Source organism: Hemicordylus capensis, chromosome 4 (assembly GCF_027244095.1).
Source record: "Hemicordylus capensis ecotype Gifberg chromosome 4, rHemCap1.1.pri, whole genome shotgun sequence".
Classification (NCBI taxonomy): domain Eukaryota; kingdom Metazoa; phylum Chordata; class Lepidosauria; order Squamata; family Cordylidae; genus Hemicordylus; species Hemicordylus capensis.
This window is the reverse complement of record NC_069660.1, coordinates 254,665,667-254,681,290: the sequence shown is the minus strand read 5'-3', so window position 1 is coordinate 254,681,290 and position 15,624 is coordinate 254,665,667. Positions and strand designations below refer to the sequence as shown.

The window sequence follows — 15,624 nt, the reverse complement described above, 5'->3', positions numbered from 1 at the left end:
ATTTTGTTTTAGCTTTAATGTTTCTAATAAGATTTTGTATATGCTATGTATAAGTACATGGATTTCATGTGCAACTCTTATGTGCTATATTTTCTCTAAATGTGTCTCACTGTATAAGGAGTAATTTTAGGAAGAAAAATACTGGCTGACATTCTGGGCAGGCCTACAAGGGCAGAGCAAGATATCCATCCTCGCCAGCAGTCAGGAATGGAACTGTGCATGTGGCTTGCTACACAGAGATGGGTGGTCAGACAGGGAAGGGAAATGATGTTCGCTTCTCTCCCCCTCCTGCAAAAGCCCCTTTTGCATCCAGGATATGTCTATGAAGGTTACACAGCCAAACAAGCCACTGTGATTGTTTTTCATGCCTCTGGTTAAAGATGTTTTCTGTACTTCTAAGAGTGAACCAGTATTTCCTTGCTACACTAATTCCAGGTGTGATTTAGGAGAGAGAGGGGAGACCTTGGTTTTCTCCAGTCTGAACCTTCTAAGATAGCATCCTGTTTGATTTGTTTAATAAGCCGAAGGTTATGTTCAATATTTGGTTTGGAGGCTTTCTTCATTGTACTCAGAAGTTCTAATTTCCTGACAATAGTTATAATAATTCTTCTGGAGTTGGTCTTAAAATATATTGTTTGTCCTCAGTCATTTAGTACACTTGAATTTTCTAACCATAGAATCTCTCTTTCCTTTCCCATCGTAGTTCCTAGATGCTCTAGAATTATCTCAAAGTCCTATGTTGTTGCAACTTATGACAGAAATCCTTTGCAGGGACCATAGGCACGTAATGGAGGAACTATTTGTAATGAGCTTCAAAAGAATTGCTAGAAGGTAATATTTTTGTTCTTAAAGTAGTAGTAAAATGATTCAATTCCAGATCCTTTTGGTGCTACTTATTGAAATTGAAAGCCTTGATCTGGATTTCCCTTTTCTCCCAGAAAATTTCATGTTAAATATTACTAAACCATATATTCCTGCAAAATACACTGAACGTTCTTTATATATGATAACGGTGGCAAGAATTCTCTACACTTTCTGTTGGCAACAATTCTGATTCTGACAATAGCTGATTGGCATCTCAAACTTTGGGAATATGCATCAATGGCTAAAATTACTGCACATATTAAGAATAAATCTGAAGTTTTTTTTCTTTCAGACATGGAAACCATTTATTCAATATAATATATCACAGGGTTTGGTACCTCATCCAATATTCGGTTTCTCTTTGTAGCGAAATTTAATGCAGATTGCACTAATTTTATTATTGTTATTACTATCAATCCTTTTAGTTTTGCAGCCATTTATCTTTCAGAGAGGGAGAAGAGGGGAAGGGAGATGGTGGTGGAACGAATTCAGGTAGATGTATACAGATTGTAATGGGAATCATTGTAATTGCTTTGTTGGATTAGTTTTTCTTTTCTGTTTTTCTTATGTTTCTCTGTTTGTATTATAGATAAAATAATAAAAAAGAAAGCCTTGATCTGCAACTGGATCAACTCTTCAAGCCATCGCAATATTTTAACCGAGTTTTTGTGTAGCTTCCTGTGTGACCTATTGACAAGCATGTGAAGTCAAGCAGTTGGCTTTGCAGTATCCCTATAAACACTGATTACACTTATTTCATTAATTGTCTATTTTAAATTTTCCATTGCATTTAGGGGTACGTGTGACAAACAAGTTATGCTATTGGATACTGTGCACAAAATGTTTCAAAGTGAAACTCATCTCTCGAGTGCTATCCGTCAAGCCTACATAGATCGCTCTCTCCTCACCCTGTTGCTATATTGCAGCTTGGATACATTGAAAGACTTTTTAAGTAAGATTATTGTGGAAGCCATGGATACACTAAAGTCCAGGTTTACAAAGGTAAATGTAGAGCCATGTCGTCAAAACTGATTTTGGACTGAAATAATTTCACAGTTGGATTTATCTTTTTTTTTTTAAAGGAGGGTATTTTACAGTATTAGAAATCTGAAGCTGCTTAGGTATTCTTGCTAGACAATGACTGAGAATTTTTTCTCTATGTGCATGTGTGAATTTCCAGTCAAATGAAACAGCTTTTGAAATGCAACTCATCAAGAAAATGAGCTACTACAAGCTTTTGGAAGTGATGTATTCCCGTCTTTCAAAAGAAGATGTGTATTCGAAAGACTCTGGAATTAACCAAGCTTTTCAGCACTCTGCTAGTGTGGAAGGAAATGAACTTACAAAGGCATTAATAAAGTAAGAATGCTTCGTGTCATTTGACCAATGTACCACTGGATCTTTAAGGTGATCCATGTTGCCTTACAAAATTGATTAATGTGCAGGTGGAAAAATTCTTCAGCTCTTCAAGGCATTCTTGACACCGCCCACCACGTGCAAGGTGTGTTCTTTATTTTCGGTAGCTAGAGTGCCCATTGCACAGTTCCTTCTCGACCGCCGCAGTGTTCACCTAGTGAACTCAATTGATTGAACTCAGTTGCTGTGAGAGATTATCAGTATACTTTTACCCTGATTTTTACACTCGGGGGTTTAACATTTCTCTTTTGGATCGCAATTAGGACTGGTACTAATGGACGGTTAAAAACTTTTTTAAAATCTACTTCTTGTAGAGGCACTCTTCCTTCCTCAGGCATGACCAGTGTTTGTTTTGTTTGTGTCAACATCATAATGTTAGAGCTTGCATAACTTATTGGTCATTCTTGAAACAAAAGAAAAAGCAGGCAACTCTGACTTTGAGCGGCTTTATATGAAAACGTGTTAAGATGCCCAACACCGATACTGCGGTCACTGCTGCCTTCAACTTTGACATCTTTGATGTTGGTTGATAGTCGACCCTTGGGATCAAGTTTGACGTCAGAGTGTTCACCAAGGGGATAATTTCAATGCTTAGAGAACAAGCACTTGGAGTCGATGTCTAAGAGGCCTGAAGATGTCAGCAAAGATGGGCATCACTGACATCATGAAAAACAGAAGCACCAGAGGGATGTTTCTCCTAACTGCTTGGGGTCGAAGCAAAGACATATCTCAACATCGACACCCAACCCAACATCGAGGGACAGTGTTCATTCCATGTCTTCGGAATCAACTACCACACTGGCGACAACACCAATGGTGTGTTCGGGAAAATCTCCCCATACCCCTCATGTTCTGCAGTTCATGTCTTTCCAACTGATCTTCAAAGAATGCAAGTATCTCCTTGAGCATGGTCTGTATTGGGTACAACTTCAACACTGACCCTGATATTCTGCTGCAACTTAGACCACACCACTTTTGTTACCAACGATGGCATCAACATAGACACCAATGTTGATTGAACTTGCCCCAAGTTCATCTCCTTCAGTTCTGAAGACAAAAGTAATCCCACAACAGGATGATGCAGGCACCTCCCATGCTTCACCTGTTGTGGATTTCTCACCTGAGAATTCCCCAACCACTGTTCACTCTAACAGGGATATCCAGATGTTGCTCACTACAACTCCCAACATCCCCAGCTGCAATGGCCTTTGGCTGGGGATTATGGGAGTTGTAGACAACAACATCTGGGAATCCCTGTTAGAGGGAACACTGTCCCCAACCAATCCTGACCAGGATAAAAGTTCTAATTCAAATAAAAAAGGGCAGACTTCTAAAGAAACATCCCCAACTGTACCTGTGCCAGATAAGACTACTTCAAAGAACTTGGAGTCATTGATGAGTTCTACAAAATCCACCCCACTGGGATCTACCTTCAGAGGTTTCTCAATGCATGGTTTAGATGGAGATGAAGAAATGGAAGCAACTCTTATCCCCAAAACTCCTTCAGCATCTCCAGCTAGAGTGACAGCTATGTCTTCTCCCTCATATACACCAACATTTCGTTGGAGAGATGCCACTACTTAGTCCCAAAAGTATTCATCCATGGAACACCCAATGGATTATTGGAGTGCACTGGGTGCGCTAGACCAGGCATCCCCAAACTGCGGCCCTCCAGATGTTGCTGAACTACAACTTCCAGCATACCCAGCCACAAAAAATTGAGTCTAGGAATGCTGGGAGTTGTAGTTCAGCAACATCTGGAGGACCGCAGTTTGGGGATGCCTGCACTAGACCCTGGCTATGTATGTAGCTTTAGACAGTTCAAGGGTTCCTATTGGTTACCATCACCTGGACTCCCTTATTACTTCAGTGAATACAGATTGTGGAAATCCAGGAAATTAAGAGGAAACCCTGAAAAAATGGTAACCTGAAAGACCCTAGACAACCAAAAAGCCTAAACAGTGACTCTTATTTTAAAAGACCTTTAATACCAGCTCGACAGCAGTGTCCTGTGAAAGAAACTTCTCAAAGAGATGGTCAAATTCAAGAAGATATAGAAATCATCCATCATTCTCAAGCCTTTGGGGAAAACCCCTGATAAGAAAAGGGGAAATTCAGATGATGATTATTCTTCCACTGATTCTGATGAGGGTTCTGCCCAAACAGAAAATCCCTAATATCCTTTGCCAGATGAAAATATAGCCAACCAACCATCTAATTCACCTATGGAAGAAACAAAATCTTACTGTATCCAAATTGCAGAAATGGTTAAAATTCCGAGTTTGAAATTGAAAACTCCAACCCAAAAGGTGAAAGACCCAGACTGTGACTTCATTTCTGGTTCTTCTGCACAACCAGCATTACTGCTTGTGTTATAGGTTTCGACAAACTCAGTTATATCTGCTTGGGAGACCCCATCAGCCTCTATCTTGACTTACAAAAGATTAGAAAGCTTCTATAGGATTCAAGAAGAATCATGCCCTCTTCTTTTCAAGCTCCTTGGTGGTGGATTGCTCCATGGACAGTAAATCGGGGGAAAGACATTCAGCCCTAGTAGACGAGGGCAGGAAACTTGATGCCATGGACCGTAGGTTCTATTCAACATCATGTCTATCTATCTATTAAGATAGCCAGCTACATGGCCTGCATGGCCAAATATTATTATTCTATTGGGGACAATTTCAAAGTTGTACCAGAAGGTGTTCAGAATACGTTTAAAGCTGTGTTAGCCAAGACAACACTTGAGCACAGCTAAATACCTAATGGAAATGGAGTCCCGTTGCAGGCACAGTATACCTAAGACGAAACGTGTGGCTTTGATCAACCTCCATTCATAATGATATGAAGGACGAGACTGAAAATTTGCCATTCGATGGAGAGGGTTTTTTCAGACTGATGAGACTATAGAGAAAGTGAAGAAATTGTGTTATACTACAGAGACATTCACTTCTACTCCATCCCTACATTCCTATTCCCAGAAATTCAAAGGTTACACTAGACAAAATTTTCAGAACAAGCAGTCTGGTCATAGAGACTACAGAAGATACAACCTAAAAAAAGCCCTATGGTCAGAAACAAAAACAACAACTAAGAATGAAACCGCAAGATCAGACAAACAAAATCTTTGACCCCTTAGTCAACTGCCTTGCTCATTTAGAAACCTCTTCAGACATCAGGCTTGCCTACTTTACCAAAGCATGGCATTGCATAACAACAGATGCATGGGTGTTGAGGATTATAACAAGATACGCCATAGAGTTCGCCAACCTCCCTGTTTTTTCAGGGATAAAATACACCCACCTACTCTACAAGAAGAGGCTCATATTTTGCTGGGAAAGGGGGCAATAGAACCAGTTCCTCAAAGGAAGTGTTTTTATTTGAGATAATTTAAGATTTTAAAGCGAGATGGAGGGATCTGTCCCATCATGGACCTACGTCACTTAAACAAGATCGTGAAAACAAGGAAATTCAGAATGATAACCTTACAGAACATTCTTCCCTTGCTAGACAAGGAAGAATGGCTTTTGACATTGGATTAAAGACGCCTATTTTCATATAGGGATATGACCAAGTCACAGAAAATTCTTGAGGTTCACTCTGGGATCCCAGGTCTTCCAATATACCCTATCCACAGCACCTCGCGTATTTATAAAATGCATGAGCGTGATATTAGCACACCTTCACCCAACAAGGAAACCCTAAGCTCCCAGGTTCAATACGTCTTAGATCTTCTAAAAGAACTTGGAATCCAGGTAAACTGGAAAAAGTTAAACCTATAACCTCAAAGAAAAATACAATACGTAGGGAGTGTTTTGGACACAAGGATGGAAAGGCCTACCTTCCAGAGGACAGAAGGTTCTTGATTGTGCACATGATCTTCACATTCACAGCCAATCCCAAACAAATGGCAAGAACCTTTCAAAGACTCTTGGATTTGATGGCATCTTGTAAAGCCACAGTAAACCGTGGGAGGCTATGGATTTGGTTTCTGTCACTGTTCAAACTGAACATGGACAGCCAGGACATGTGGCCGACTCTTCCATCCCAATACTTCGGTCCCTCCAGTGCAGTCTCTGTCCAAGGGTCTTCCCTTCCACGTTCCAGCTCCTTCAATAACTGTAGCAATGGACGTCTCATTAAAGGGTTGGGAAACCCATTGTGCATGATATCTTGCTCAAAGGAAATGGACCCCACAACAAAGCTCTCTACACAAAATTTATAGAGTTACTAGCCGTGCAACATGCACTGAAATTCTTTTTTACACTAACAAAAAACTGCATTGTACAGATCCTTCTAGACAATACAATGGCAATTGCGTATCTCAGTCATCAAGCCAGGAGGCGGGGGAACTGTCTCCTGATCCTTATGCAATCTAGCAATTCAGCTATGGAAACATAGGAAACTGCCATATACTGAGTCAGACCATTGGTCTATCTAGCTCAGTATTGTCTTCACAGACTGGCAGCAGCTTCTCCAAGGTTGCAGGCAGGAATCTCTCTCAGCCCTAACTTGGAGAAGCCAGGGAGGGAACTTGAAACCTTCTGCTCTTCCCAGAGCAGCTTCATCCCCTGAGGGGAATATCTTACAGTGCTCACACATCAAGTCTCCCATTGATATGCAACTAGGGCAGACCTTGCTTAGCTATGAGGACAAGTCATGCTTGCTACCACAAGACTAGCTCTCCTCTCCGAGGACTGGAGCCTACACCACAGTGTACTTCCAATGGCCTTACACATCAAAGGAGCGGGCAACTCTATAGCACACACTCTCAGAAGGGACTTGAATTTCTCCCTGCAACACGTATGGGAAATAAACCAGGAGATTCTCCACAACCTTTTCACAAGAACCCCCTGATTGTCCTATTTGCAACACAAAGCAACAAGAAATGCAAACTTTACTGCTCCAGAGCAAGTCTAGGGAAAGACTCGTTGAGGGATGCCTTCCAAATGCCATTGAGGCAAAAAATCTCTGTTACCTCTTCCCTCAGTTTCCTCTATTATCTAAAATAATGAGCCAAGATGGAAAACACTACTCTCTTCCTCTCCTTCAGAATCTTTTGTCCCGGGGAGGCGGTCATGTCTTCCACCCCAATCTTCAAGTGCTGAACCTGACAGCCTGGAAGCTCAGTTTTGACATCCTCCTAAACAAAAGGTAGGAACCAACAAGACATAATTATAAATGCAAATGGAAGAGAGTCACATGCTATGCGGTGACTAAGGGATTTGATCCCTACAAAGCCTCTATCTGACAGATTCTTTTATACTTAACTAATCTAAAGAACTCCAGCCTATCAAGTGTCTCCATAAAAATCCACATGACTGCACTCTCAGCAAGACATCTGGGTTGGGATGCAAGGTCTGTTTTCTCTCATCCTGATTCAAAAAGGTTCTTGAAAGGGATCAGTAACTTATTTCCCCCAGTTAGAGAGCCTATTGAACCCTGGAACCTTTCATTGGTCCTTTCTGCTCTAACAGATCCGTCCTTTGAGCCTCCTAGCTTCTACTTCACTTAAGTTACTCTCCCTAAAGACTGCTTTCTTAGTGTCCATAACATCAGCAAGGAGAATCAGTGAACTAACAGCCCTTAGGATTGACTCCCCTTACACAAAGTTCTTTCCAGACAAAGTTGTTATGAGGACAGATCCAACATTTAAACCTAAGGTAGTCTTGGAGTTTCACATAAACCAAGACATAGGCTTACCTCCTTTCTTCATGAATCTATCTACCCCTCTGGAGAAGTCAGTGCACTCCATGGATGTCAGAAGATCTATTCTGTGCTATATGTAAATAACCAAAAGTTTCAGAAAATATCATAGACTATTTGTCTCCCTTAAGGGAAAGAAAAAAGGACAACACATCTCCAGACAAAGACTTTAACACTGCCTAGTTGAAGTAATTTTCAAGTGCTACAACATAAGCCTCCGTTTAGAGTCAAGACACATTCTTCAAGAGCAATGGCTATGTCAGCAGCTCGTATGTCTGGAATAAGTATGATGGACACTTGCAAAGCAGCAACATGGTCTTCAGACCTCTCTTTTGTAAGACACTATGCTGTGGACATCTGCTGACTGGTGGAAGCCAACTTTGGTTGGGCAGTTCTGAAGAAGGTGCTGTAACTACATCCCAGCACACACCACCATTCCCGTGAGCTTGCCAGTCACCCATTTCGTGAGGAAACATGGATCACTTTAAAGATAAATAGGTGGTTTACCTGAAACAGGTGATCTTCTGGTGATTCATGTTCACTCACAAGACCCACCCAGCCTTCCTCCAACTAGGATGCTTCTGCAGTAATAATCACCTGTCATCATCCATCCACGTTTCATCGATCCTCACAGCGGTCATTCAGGAACTCGGCAATGGGCACTCTAACTACCGAAAATAATGGACGTGCCTCATGCACAGTGGGCAGAGTCAAGAATGCTTTGAGGAGCTGAAGAATAATTCTGTGGGGGTTACTGTGCAGGTGTAGAACCCATTTTATGAGTGAACATGGATCACCAAAAGATCACCTGTTAAAAGTAAGCAACCTCGATTTCTAGGGTCAAAAATACATATATTAAATCATGTGTTCACGATGCAGTATGTGTCTATGTGATCTTTTAACACAGATCTCAGGCTGGATATTCAAGAAAAGACTTTTAAAGGGAATAATACATTTTTGTAGGAGGGTAGGACAGTAAACCATTGTAGATTGTTCCAGTCAGAGTTACCATCATGCCCTTAATGACACATTTTATTTAAAATTATTTATATGCTGCTTTTCAACAAAAATGCTCTCAAAAAATAAATAAAAATCAGTTACTTTTGTCTCCCAAAGAGGCTCGCAATCTCAAAAGAAAGGTGAGGGGGACACCACCAACAGCCACTAAGGATGACACTATGCTGAGCAACTGTTCAATAGGAACAGTTGCTACCCCCCCTGCTAAGTTTAAGTGAACCACCACTTTAAAAGGTGCCCCTTTGCCTAGTTAGCAGGAGCTAGTGAGATACCTCTGTTGTTCTTTTCCTTAATGTATTTTCCTGGACCCAATCCTAGGTTTTTTCCAAGTTTTTTGATATTAGAAATCAGGCTTTCATCTTCAATTCAGAGTCGTGTTCCCTTTGAGTAAATGCAGGTATAACTTGTATTTAATATCTACTTCTTATGGGGTTCATCTTAAATTCAGAGTCATCTTCGATTTGGATAAATACAGTAATTTTTCTTGAACATCCATTCAGAATAAGAAAGTTCTTATTTTGGGTTCTGTAGTGAATTCTGTTCTTTCCTATCAGGTATCCTAAGGCAAGATCTTTCCTTGAAGGTTATGTATTTTGCAGTTGTTTTAGCCAACAGAACCACTGTGAAACTACCAGTTCCTTATTGGAGTTTACTGAGACTACTGCCAGTCATTATCCGAAAATATTCCAGTACACCTTTGAATGGCATGTTGCAAGAGTCAGCTAAAAACTACATTACAACAATTCAGAATTGTTAGAAGATTCTGGTCTATGTACAACTTCCTGTAAAACAGCTGTCTACTTTTTGATCTGTTTCAAGGTCCTGCTATGATGCCTTTACAGAAAACATGTCAGGTGAAACTCAGCTGTTGGAAAAGAGGAGACAGTATCATTGTGCTGCATATAATTGTGCCATTGCGGTTATTAGCTGTGTGTTCAATGAAAGTAAATTCTACCAAGGCTTTCTTTTCACGGAAAAACCTGAAAAGGTGTGTATTTAATAACAAAATTTCAAATTTCATCCAGGGTAGAAGTTGTCTTCTACCAACCTGATTCTAGGAATCTGGCTCTGGAAAGACCCACCAGTCAAATAACCCCGTGCTCATTTGACCAATCATCAACTTCTACTATAGTCTGTCAAATTTATATTCCACCTTTCTTCCATCATGGAACTCAAGGGTGACATACATGGAGTTCCCAGGTAGTCACCAGTCCAGGCATTGACCAGACCTAGGCTTGATTAGCTTCATGTATCATGTGCCCTGGGACTCTTAGTCAAGTTTGTCTTGAATAGTATCTGTTCTAAGAAGTTTGGGGTATTTAAGGGTCACCAGTGACTTGCTGTTTTGAGCAGACATGAGGAACTAGTGGAAAGTAGCTAGATAAAAGCACGGGAGAACCTGTTTGAATAGTCCTGGGGCAGTGTCTGTGAGAATGAAGATTGGTTCTGATGTGTACAGGTATAATAATTTAGAAGCACATTGATCTAATTCTGTCTGAAATATTTCCCTTTTTAGAATAACAGATATCTGGACAGTAAACACATCTAACCATTTAAAATAACATAATGGATAGCAATTTTTTCATAGTGAAAATTATCTGGCATGTGTGGCAAAAACACAGTCTTACTCTTGGATAGTTACCCTTGACTAAACTTTTAACTAGAAAGTGACAGGTTGACATTCTGCCTCTTAGGCATGGAGTGTCATGAGGGAGCTTATGTCACCAAGGGATGCCTGCTTCCCAAGTTAAGGGCTGTGGATTTTAGATTGACAGCCACCGATTTATAGTTACGCCCCTGATAACAGCCACTGATTTATGGGAGTGTGTTGCTCTTTTCTACTCAGAAAAGGTGTTTTTGGAGCACAATTTTTGTATAGCGTTTATTTTAACTGTGCATGTGTTTTGCTCTGCAGAATCTGTTTATTTTTGAAAACTTGTTGGATTTGCAGCACCGTTATTCATTTCCTATAGAAGTTGAGGTAAGAAGTTATTTTCTTGGATTTCATTAAAATTCACAATCATGTTTTATTCTGCCTAGTAATAAATTGAATGTAATGAAAGCAACAGCAAAGCAAATTCTACTGCAATTTTGCATTCTCCTTCAGTTTTTAGGGAAGGTTTAATGCCTTCCTACTCAGAAAGATTTTCTTTCCACAAGTGTTTCTCAACCTCAAATGAGAATCAGGGTGCTAGGGATCAGTGCTGGTCCTGGCAGCATAGCCAGCTGGTCCACATCAGTTTAGGAAGCTAGCCAGCTAGTCTTTCAACCAAAAAGGCCGAGAAACACTGTTATAGGCTAAGCTAAGCAGTGTGGCTGAGTCAGACAATAAGAATCAAGACATCCCAGGTCACATTAGTGATGTGTGATTCATGACAGCCTGCAGAATTGTCCTTCAGCCAGGTTTTATTCCAGATCTCTACAGTGGCCCCTACTCTGCTAACCCAGCCAGAGGGCGGTAAAATGAACCCCAAGGTCACTCTTGCCAAACTTGTCACCCAGTCCCTAGCATTGTGATCCCAAGCAGTGTGCCTGTATAGAGAAGTCCCTCTTTAGGAATCTCTGGTCCTAATACAACACTCTGGTTGCAGAGAAAGGCTAATCTTGCCAGAAAAATAGAACTTGGTATTTACTGGCTGACATCTTTGGAGATGAGGTGATGATAGCGATAGATATGTGTTGATAATGTCTGCTAGTGGGCTTATTTTATTTATTTATTATCATATTTTATACCACCTGATATGTAAATCTCAAGGCAGTTTACAGATGCCAGTATTAAAATCACAGGTTAAAATACATAAAACACAATAAAAACAATATAAAACAAGTTATTAAAATTATTAAAATTCAGATTAAAAGCTTGAGACAACAGGTGAGTCTTGAGGGTCTTCCTGCAAACAAACAGAGAAGGAGATGCTCTTGTTTCAGCAGGGAGCATATTCCAAAGCCCCCCAGGGCAGCCACAGAGAAAGCCCAGTCCCGAGTAGCCACCAGATGAGCTGATGGCAACCATAACTGGACTTCTTCAGAAGATTGTAAAAGGCAGCAGGGTTCATGACAAAGGAGGCACTCTCTTAAATAACCTGGTCCTAAGCCATTAAGGGCTTTATAGGTAATAACCAGCACTTTGTATTTCACCCAGAAAAATATCAGCAGCCAGTACAGTTCTTTCAAAACCGGTTATGTTTTCGGAAAGATGGTGCTCTTACATTCATGAACCGAGTGAGGCCTGGCATCACTGATTTAAGTCCCTTAGTTACTGTTTTTATTAGGCTATAGAGGGACAGTGATATGGCTAAAACTGGGGTGGAGGGGAGGAGTCAGGGAAGGCTTGTGGATTTCAAGGCTCTCCCTTCCCCCCATAATTTGAGCACTGATCACAGCTTTGATTGATTACTTCATGGTTAAGTAGAAGCAGTTGGAAGCAGGATAGCCACGGTACATAAACAATTGAATTCCTTTTAAAAACACATATAGTCAAAATTGGGTGGACAGAACCCAAATGTGGAAAAGCTGAGGCCTGAGCCAGTGCGCTGTAGTGGCTAGAGTGCTGGACTAGGACCGGGGAGACCTGAGTTCAAATCCTCATTCAGCCATGAAACTAGCTGGGTGACTCTGGGCCAGTCACTTCTCTCCCAGCCTAACCTACTTCACAGGGTTGTTGTGAGGAGAAACCTAAGTATGTAGTACACCGCTTTGGGCTCCTTGGAGGAAGAGCGGGATATAAAATGTAAATAAATAAAATAAAATAAAATAATAAGTGGACTAGAAGCCTGCAGAAAAAGAACTGACTAGTTTAAATATGTGACATTCAACACTATCAGTGCTGCTTCTTAGCCCTCATTGCTTCCCCTAAGATTAGCAGATAATAATGCTGCAAAAACAGTAGGAGCTTCAGCAAGCAGAAGTTCTCTTGTCAGGGTTTAGACATTAGATCTAGGCACCATTTGCCCCACTGGCTGCCTGTTCACTCCCTTCCTGTCAATAGTGCATGTTTCCCCCTATCTTTAGAAAAAAAGCTGATCCTGAGGTTTGGAAGATCCCAAAGAATAGTGTGGGATGTGGTATGGGGGGATATCAATGGAGTGAGGAGTTGATGGCATAAATGGAAGTGTCCTTCCGCTTGTGCAAATGCTAGTTTGGATTCAGCCTATTGTCATAGTAACAGAAGAGAGAAGCAACCTGAAGGAAAGATTACACTAGTTGAAAAATGACTAAAATATGTGGCAAATGTATTTGCATTACATCCAAAAAAGCTATGGTGCTTAAGAGGAAGTAATAGTGACAAGCAAGGCAGGTGAAGAAAAGAAAGGAACTTAAGAAAGATAATACCCAAGTTTCCATCAGAGAGAACAGAAGAGGACAGTGACCTTACTTGAAAGAGTTCTTTTAATTAGCTAGTGGGCTTCTCTTTCGTTGTCTGTAGCAGTGTGTGTACACATTGCTTTCTTCTGTATTTTGTACATTTTTCAGATCTCTCCAGGCTTGGTAGCACTTAAAGTAATTAATGTTGTTAGGTTTAAAGCAGACTGAATCTCTTTTGAAAATGTTCTTTATGTTCTAGGTTCCTCTGGAAAAGAAGAAACAATATATTGCCATTAGAAGAGAAGCTAGGGAAGCAATCAGTGGAGATTCAGGTACAGGAGAACCTCACCATTCGTGGATTCAGAGCACCCACAGTTTCACATATCCGTGGTTGGGTAATTGATACCCAACCTCGGCATACATGGGTAGTGGGCGGAATGATTAAAAAAAGATTGATTCAGTGTACCGTATCTATGGGTTCAGAGTGGCCGGAAATGAACCCCAAGGTCATTTCTAGCCACCATCTTGAGCACAGAAGCTATTATGTGGCTCATTTGTTTAAAATAATAATAATAAAAATAATCAACAATTTTTCATGGGAAAAAGCCAGATTTGGGACTTTGTGGGGGTGGGGGCAGTGCTGGACACCTGAAGACCTTCAGAGCACAATAGGGCACTTCCCCCCATTGTGCCCCCCCCCATTTTAGGACCCCTTTTCACCATTTCCCACAGTTTCCAGAGCTTCCAGGAACCTAACCCCCTGAGACCCATTGACTCAATGCCTCCGTGTCTGTGGTTCCGTTTATCCATGGTTGTAATGGAGAACAGAACCCCTGTGGATACTGGGTTTTCCTGTATAATTAGTTGCTCTAAGCTGTAGGTTATTTATGTAAAGCCATCATCGTGTATGCTGTCATAGTTTGCTGATTCTTGTTGGCTCATAGGCAGTCCTGATTTCATCCTCAGGAAGCTGAATGGCTATCTTACATCTGTGAGACAGTTGCCACCTCAGAGAGTGGGAATTTCTGCCTTCCTTTTATGGCTTAAGGCATGGTGTGGGCATTTGGTCCTGCTCTCTTTCCAGTCTCCTACAGGCAGAGGAGCTTGCACACAAATCCTGCATTCCTAGCTTTCTCCTCTAGTAGCTTCGAACAAGCAGGCAGACAGGTTAGGAAAGTAAAACTTCCAGACTTATCTAAGCACAACTCCAAACTCCAAGAACAATGACCTGATTCAGACATCACGTGGACAAAGGGTTGAGTCCTGGTTTCATGTAGCATCCTCTAGTCTCAGATACGCATGCTCCCCACTCTGCTTTGCACACTTGGGGAAGAAACCATGAACAAGCTGGGTTCTGTTGTGACTGGGCTGGTTCGAAGATTATGAAAGCTCCTGGTTTGTTCAGATTCTACTTCTTCTACGGAGAAGAATCCTCCTTCCCTTGTACTTGGGAAGTGTGCACACCCAAGGCCAGGGAACATTGCACAAAACCAGGATTCTGTCCTAACTCCATGTCTGAACTGGGCCAAAGAAAGAGTGTATTATGCATGAGCAGTTTAACTTACAGCTGTTGTATTCTTTACTGAACATGTGCAGACATCTGTGCAGGAATACTGTCATTTTACTAAGTGATCAACTTTGCATTCCTTGATTAGTGTTTTTGTTCAACCAGATTGTATCTTTCTCTTCTAGATGAGCCACACTATTTAGGTTCTGCAACATATATGGTAGACAGCAGTCTGAGTGAGGAAATGAGTCAATTTGATTTCTCAACTGGAGTGCAGAGTTTTTCATATAACTCACAAGATCCTACTGCCTCTGGTTCCCACTTCAAGAGAAAGGTGACTTGACTTGTATAATATGTGAAGAAATGATGAGTGCTTCGTATTCTCCTGCTTTGCTTACATTTCTTTGCTTATATGGATTTCCAGTTGAAAAATCATCAGTTTAGCAACCTTGATTGTTTGTTTTGTTTCCCCCAATTAGTATAATTTAGAACTAGTGACAATGAAAGCGTATTTAGGTGGCTTGTTTACATTGTTAAAGCTAGCATTTAAAAGTAAATACAAGTGGTAAAACTTTGGGCTAAATGTTTGGTGAAGCTACTTTTCTCTAGGCCCATGGAACTGGGTTTACTGACTTAGAAGACAGCACACCATTAAAGTTCTACCCCTAAAGTAAAGGTATCTTGCTCACAGAAACTCTGAGTGCTAAAGTTCATTGAAAAATGTGGGCAATATAATTGTATATTTTTGAGAGTTTATGGTGAATAACTTGCTCTCACTATACCTTCCAACCTAAAACGTCTTCATGTTCCTA

At 40.9% G+C, this 15,624-nt stretch overlaps 1 protein-coding gene across 7 annotated transcripts in view; it reads left to right on the top strand.

Moving 5' to 3' along the window:
• The window catches only part of PRKDC (protein kinase, DNA-activated, catalytic subunit), a 208,749-nt gene that overhangs the window by 86,839 nt on the left and 106,286 nt on the right, over positions 1–15,624 (top strand). For all 7 annotated transcript variants that reach the window (XM_053249047.1, XM_053249046.1, XM_053249045.1 and 4 more), the window contains 7 exons: positions 704–831; positions 1,659–1,866; positions 2,045–2,223; positions 9,820–9,988; positions 10,916–10,981; positions 13,565–13,637; positions 14,998–15,146. In XM_053249047.1, coding sequence (XP_053105022.1) covers positions 704–831; positions 1,659–1,866; positions 2,045–2,223; positions 9,820–9,988; positions 10,916–10,981; positions 13,565–13,637; positions 14,998–15,146 — 972 coding nt within the window. The remainder of the gene's footprint in view (positions 1–703; positions 832–1,658; positions 1,867–2,044; positions 2,224–9,819; positions 9,989–10,915; positions 10,982–13,564; positions 13,638–14,997; positions 15,147–15,624) is intronic.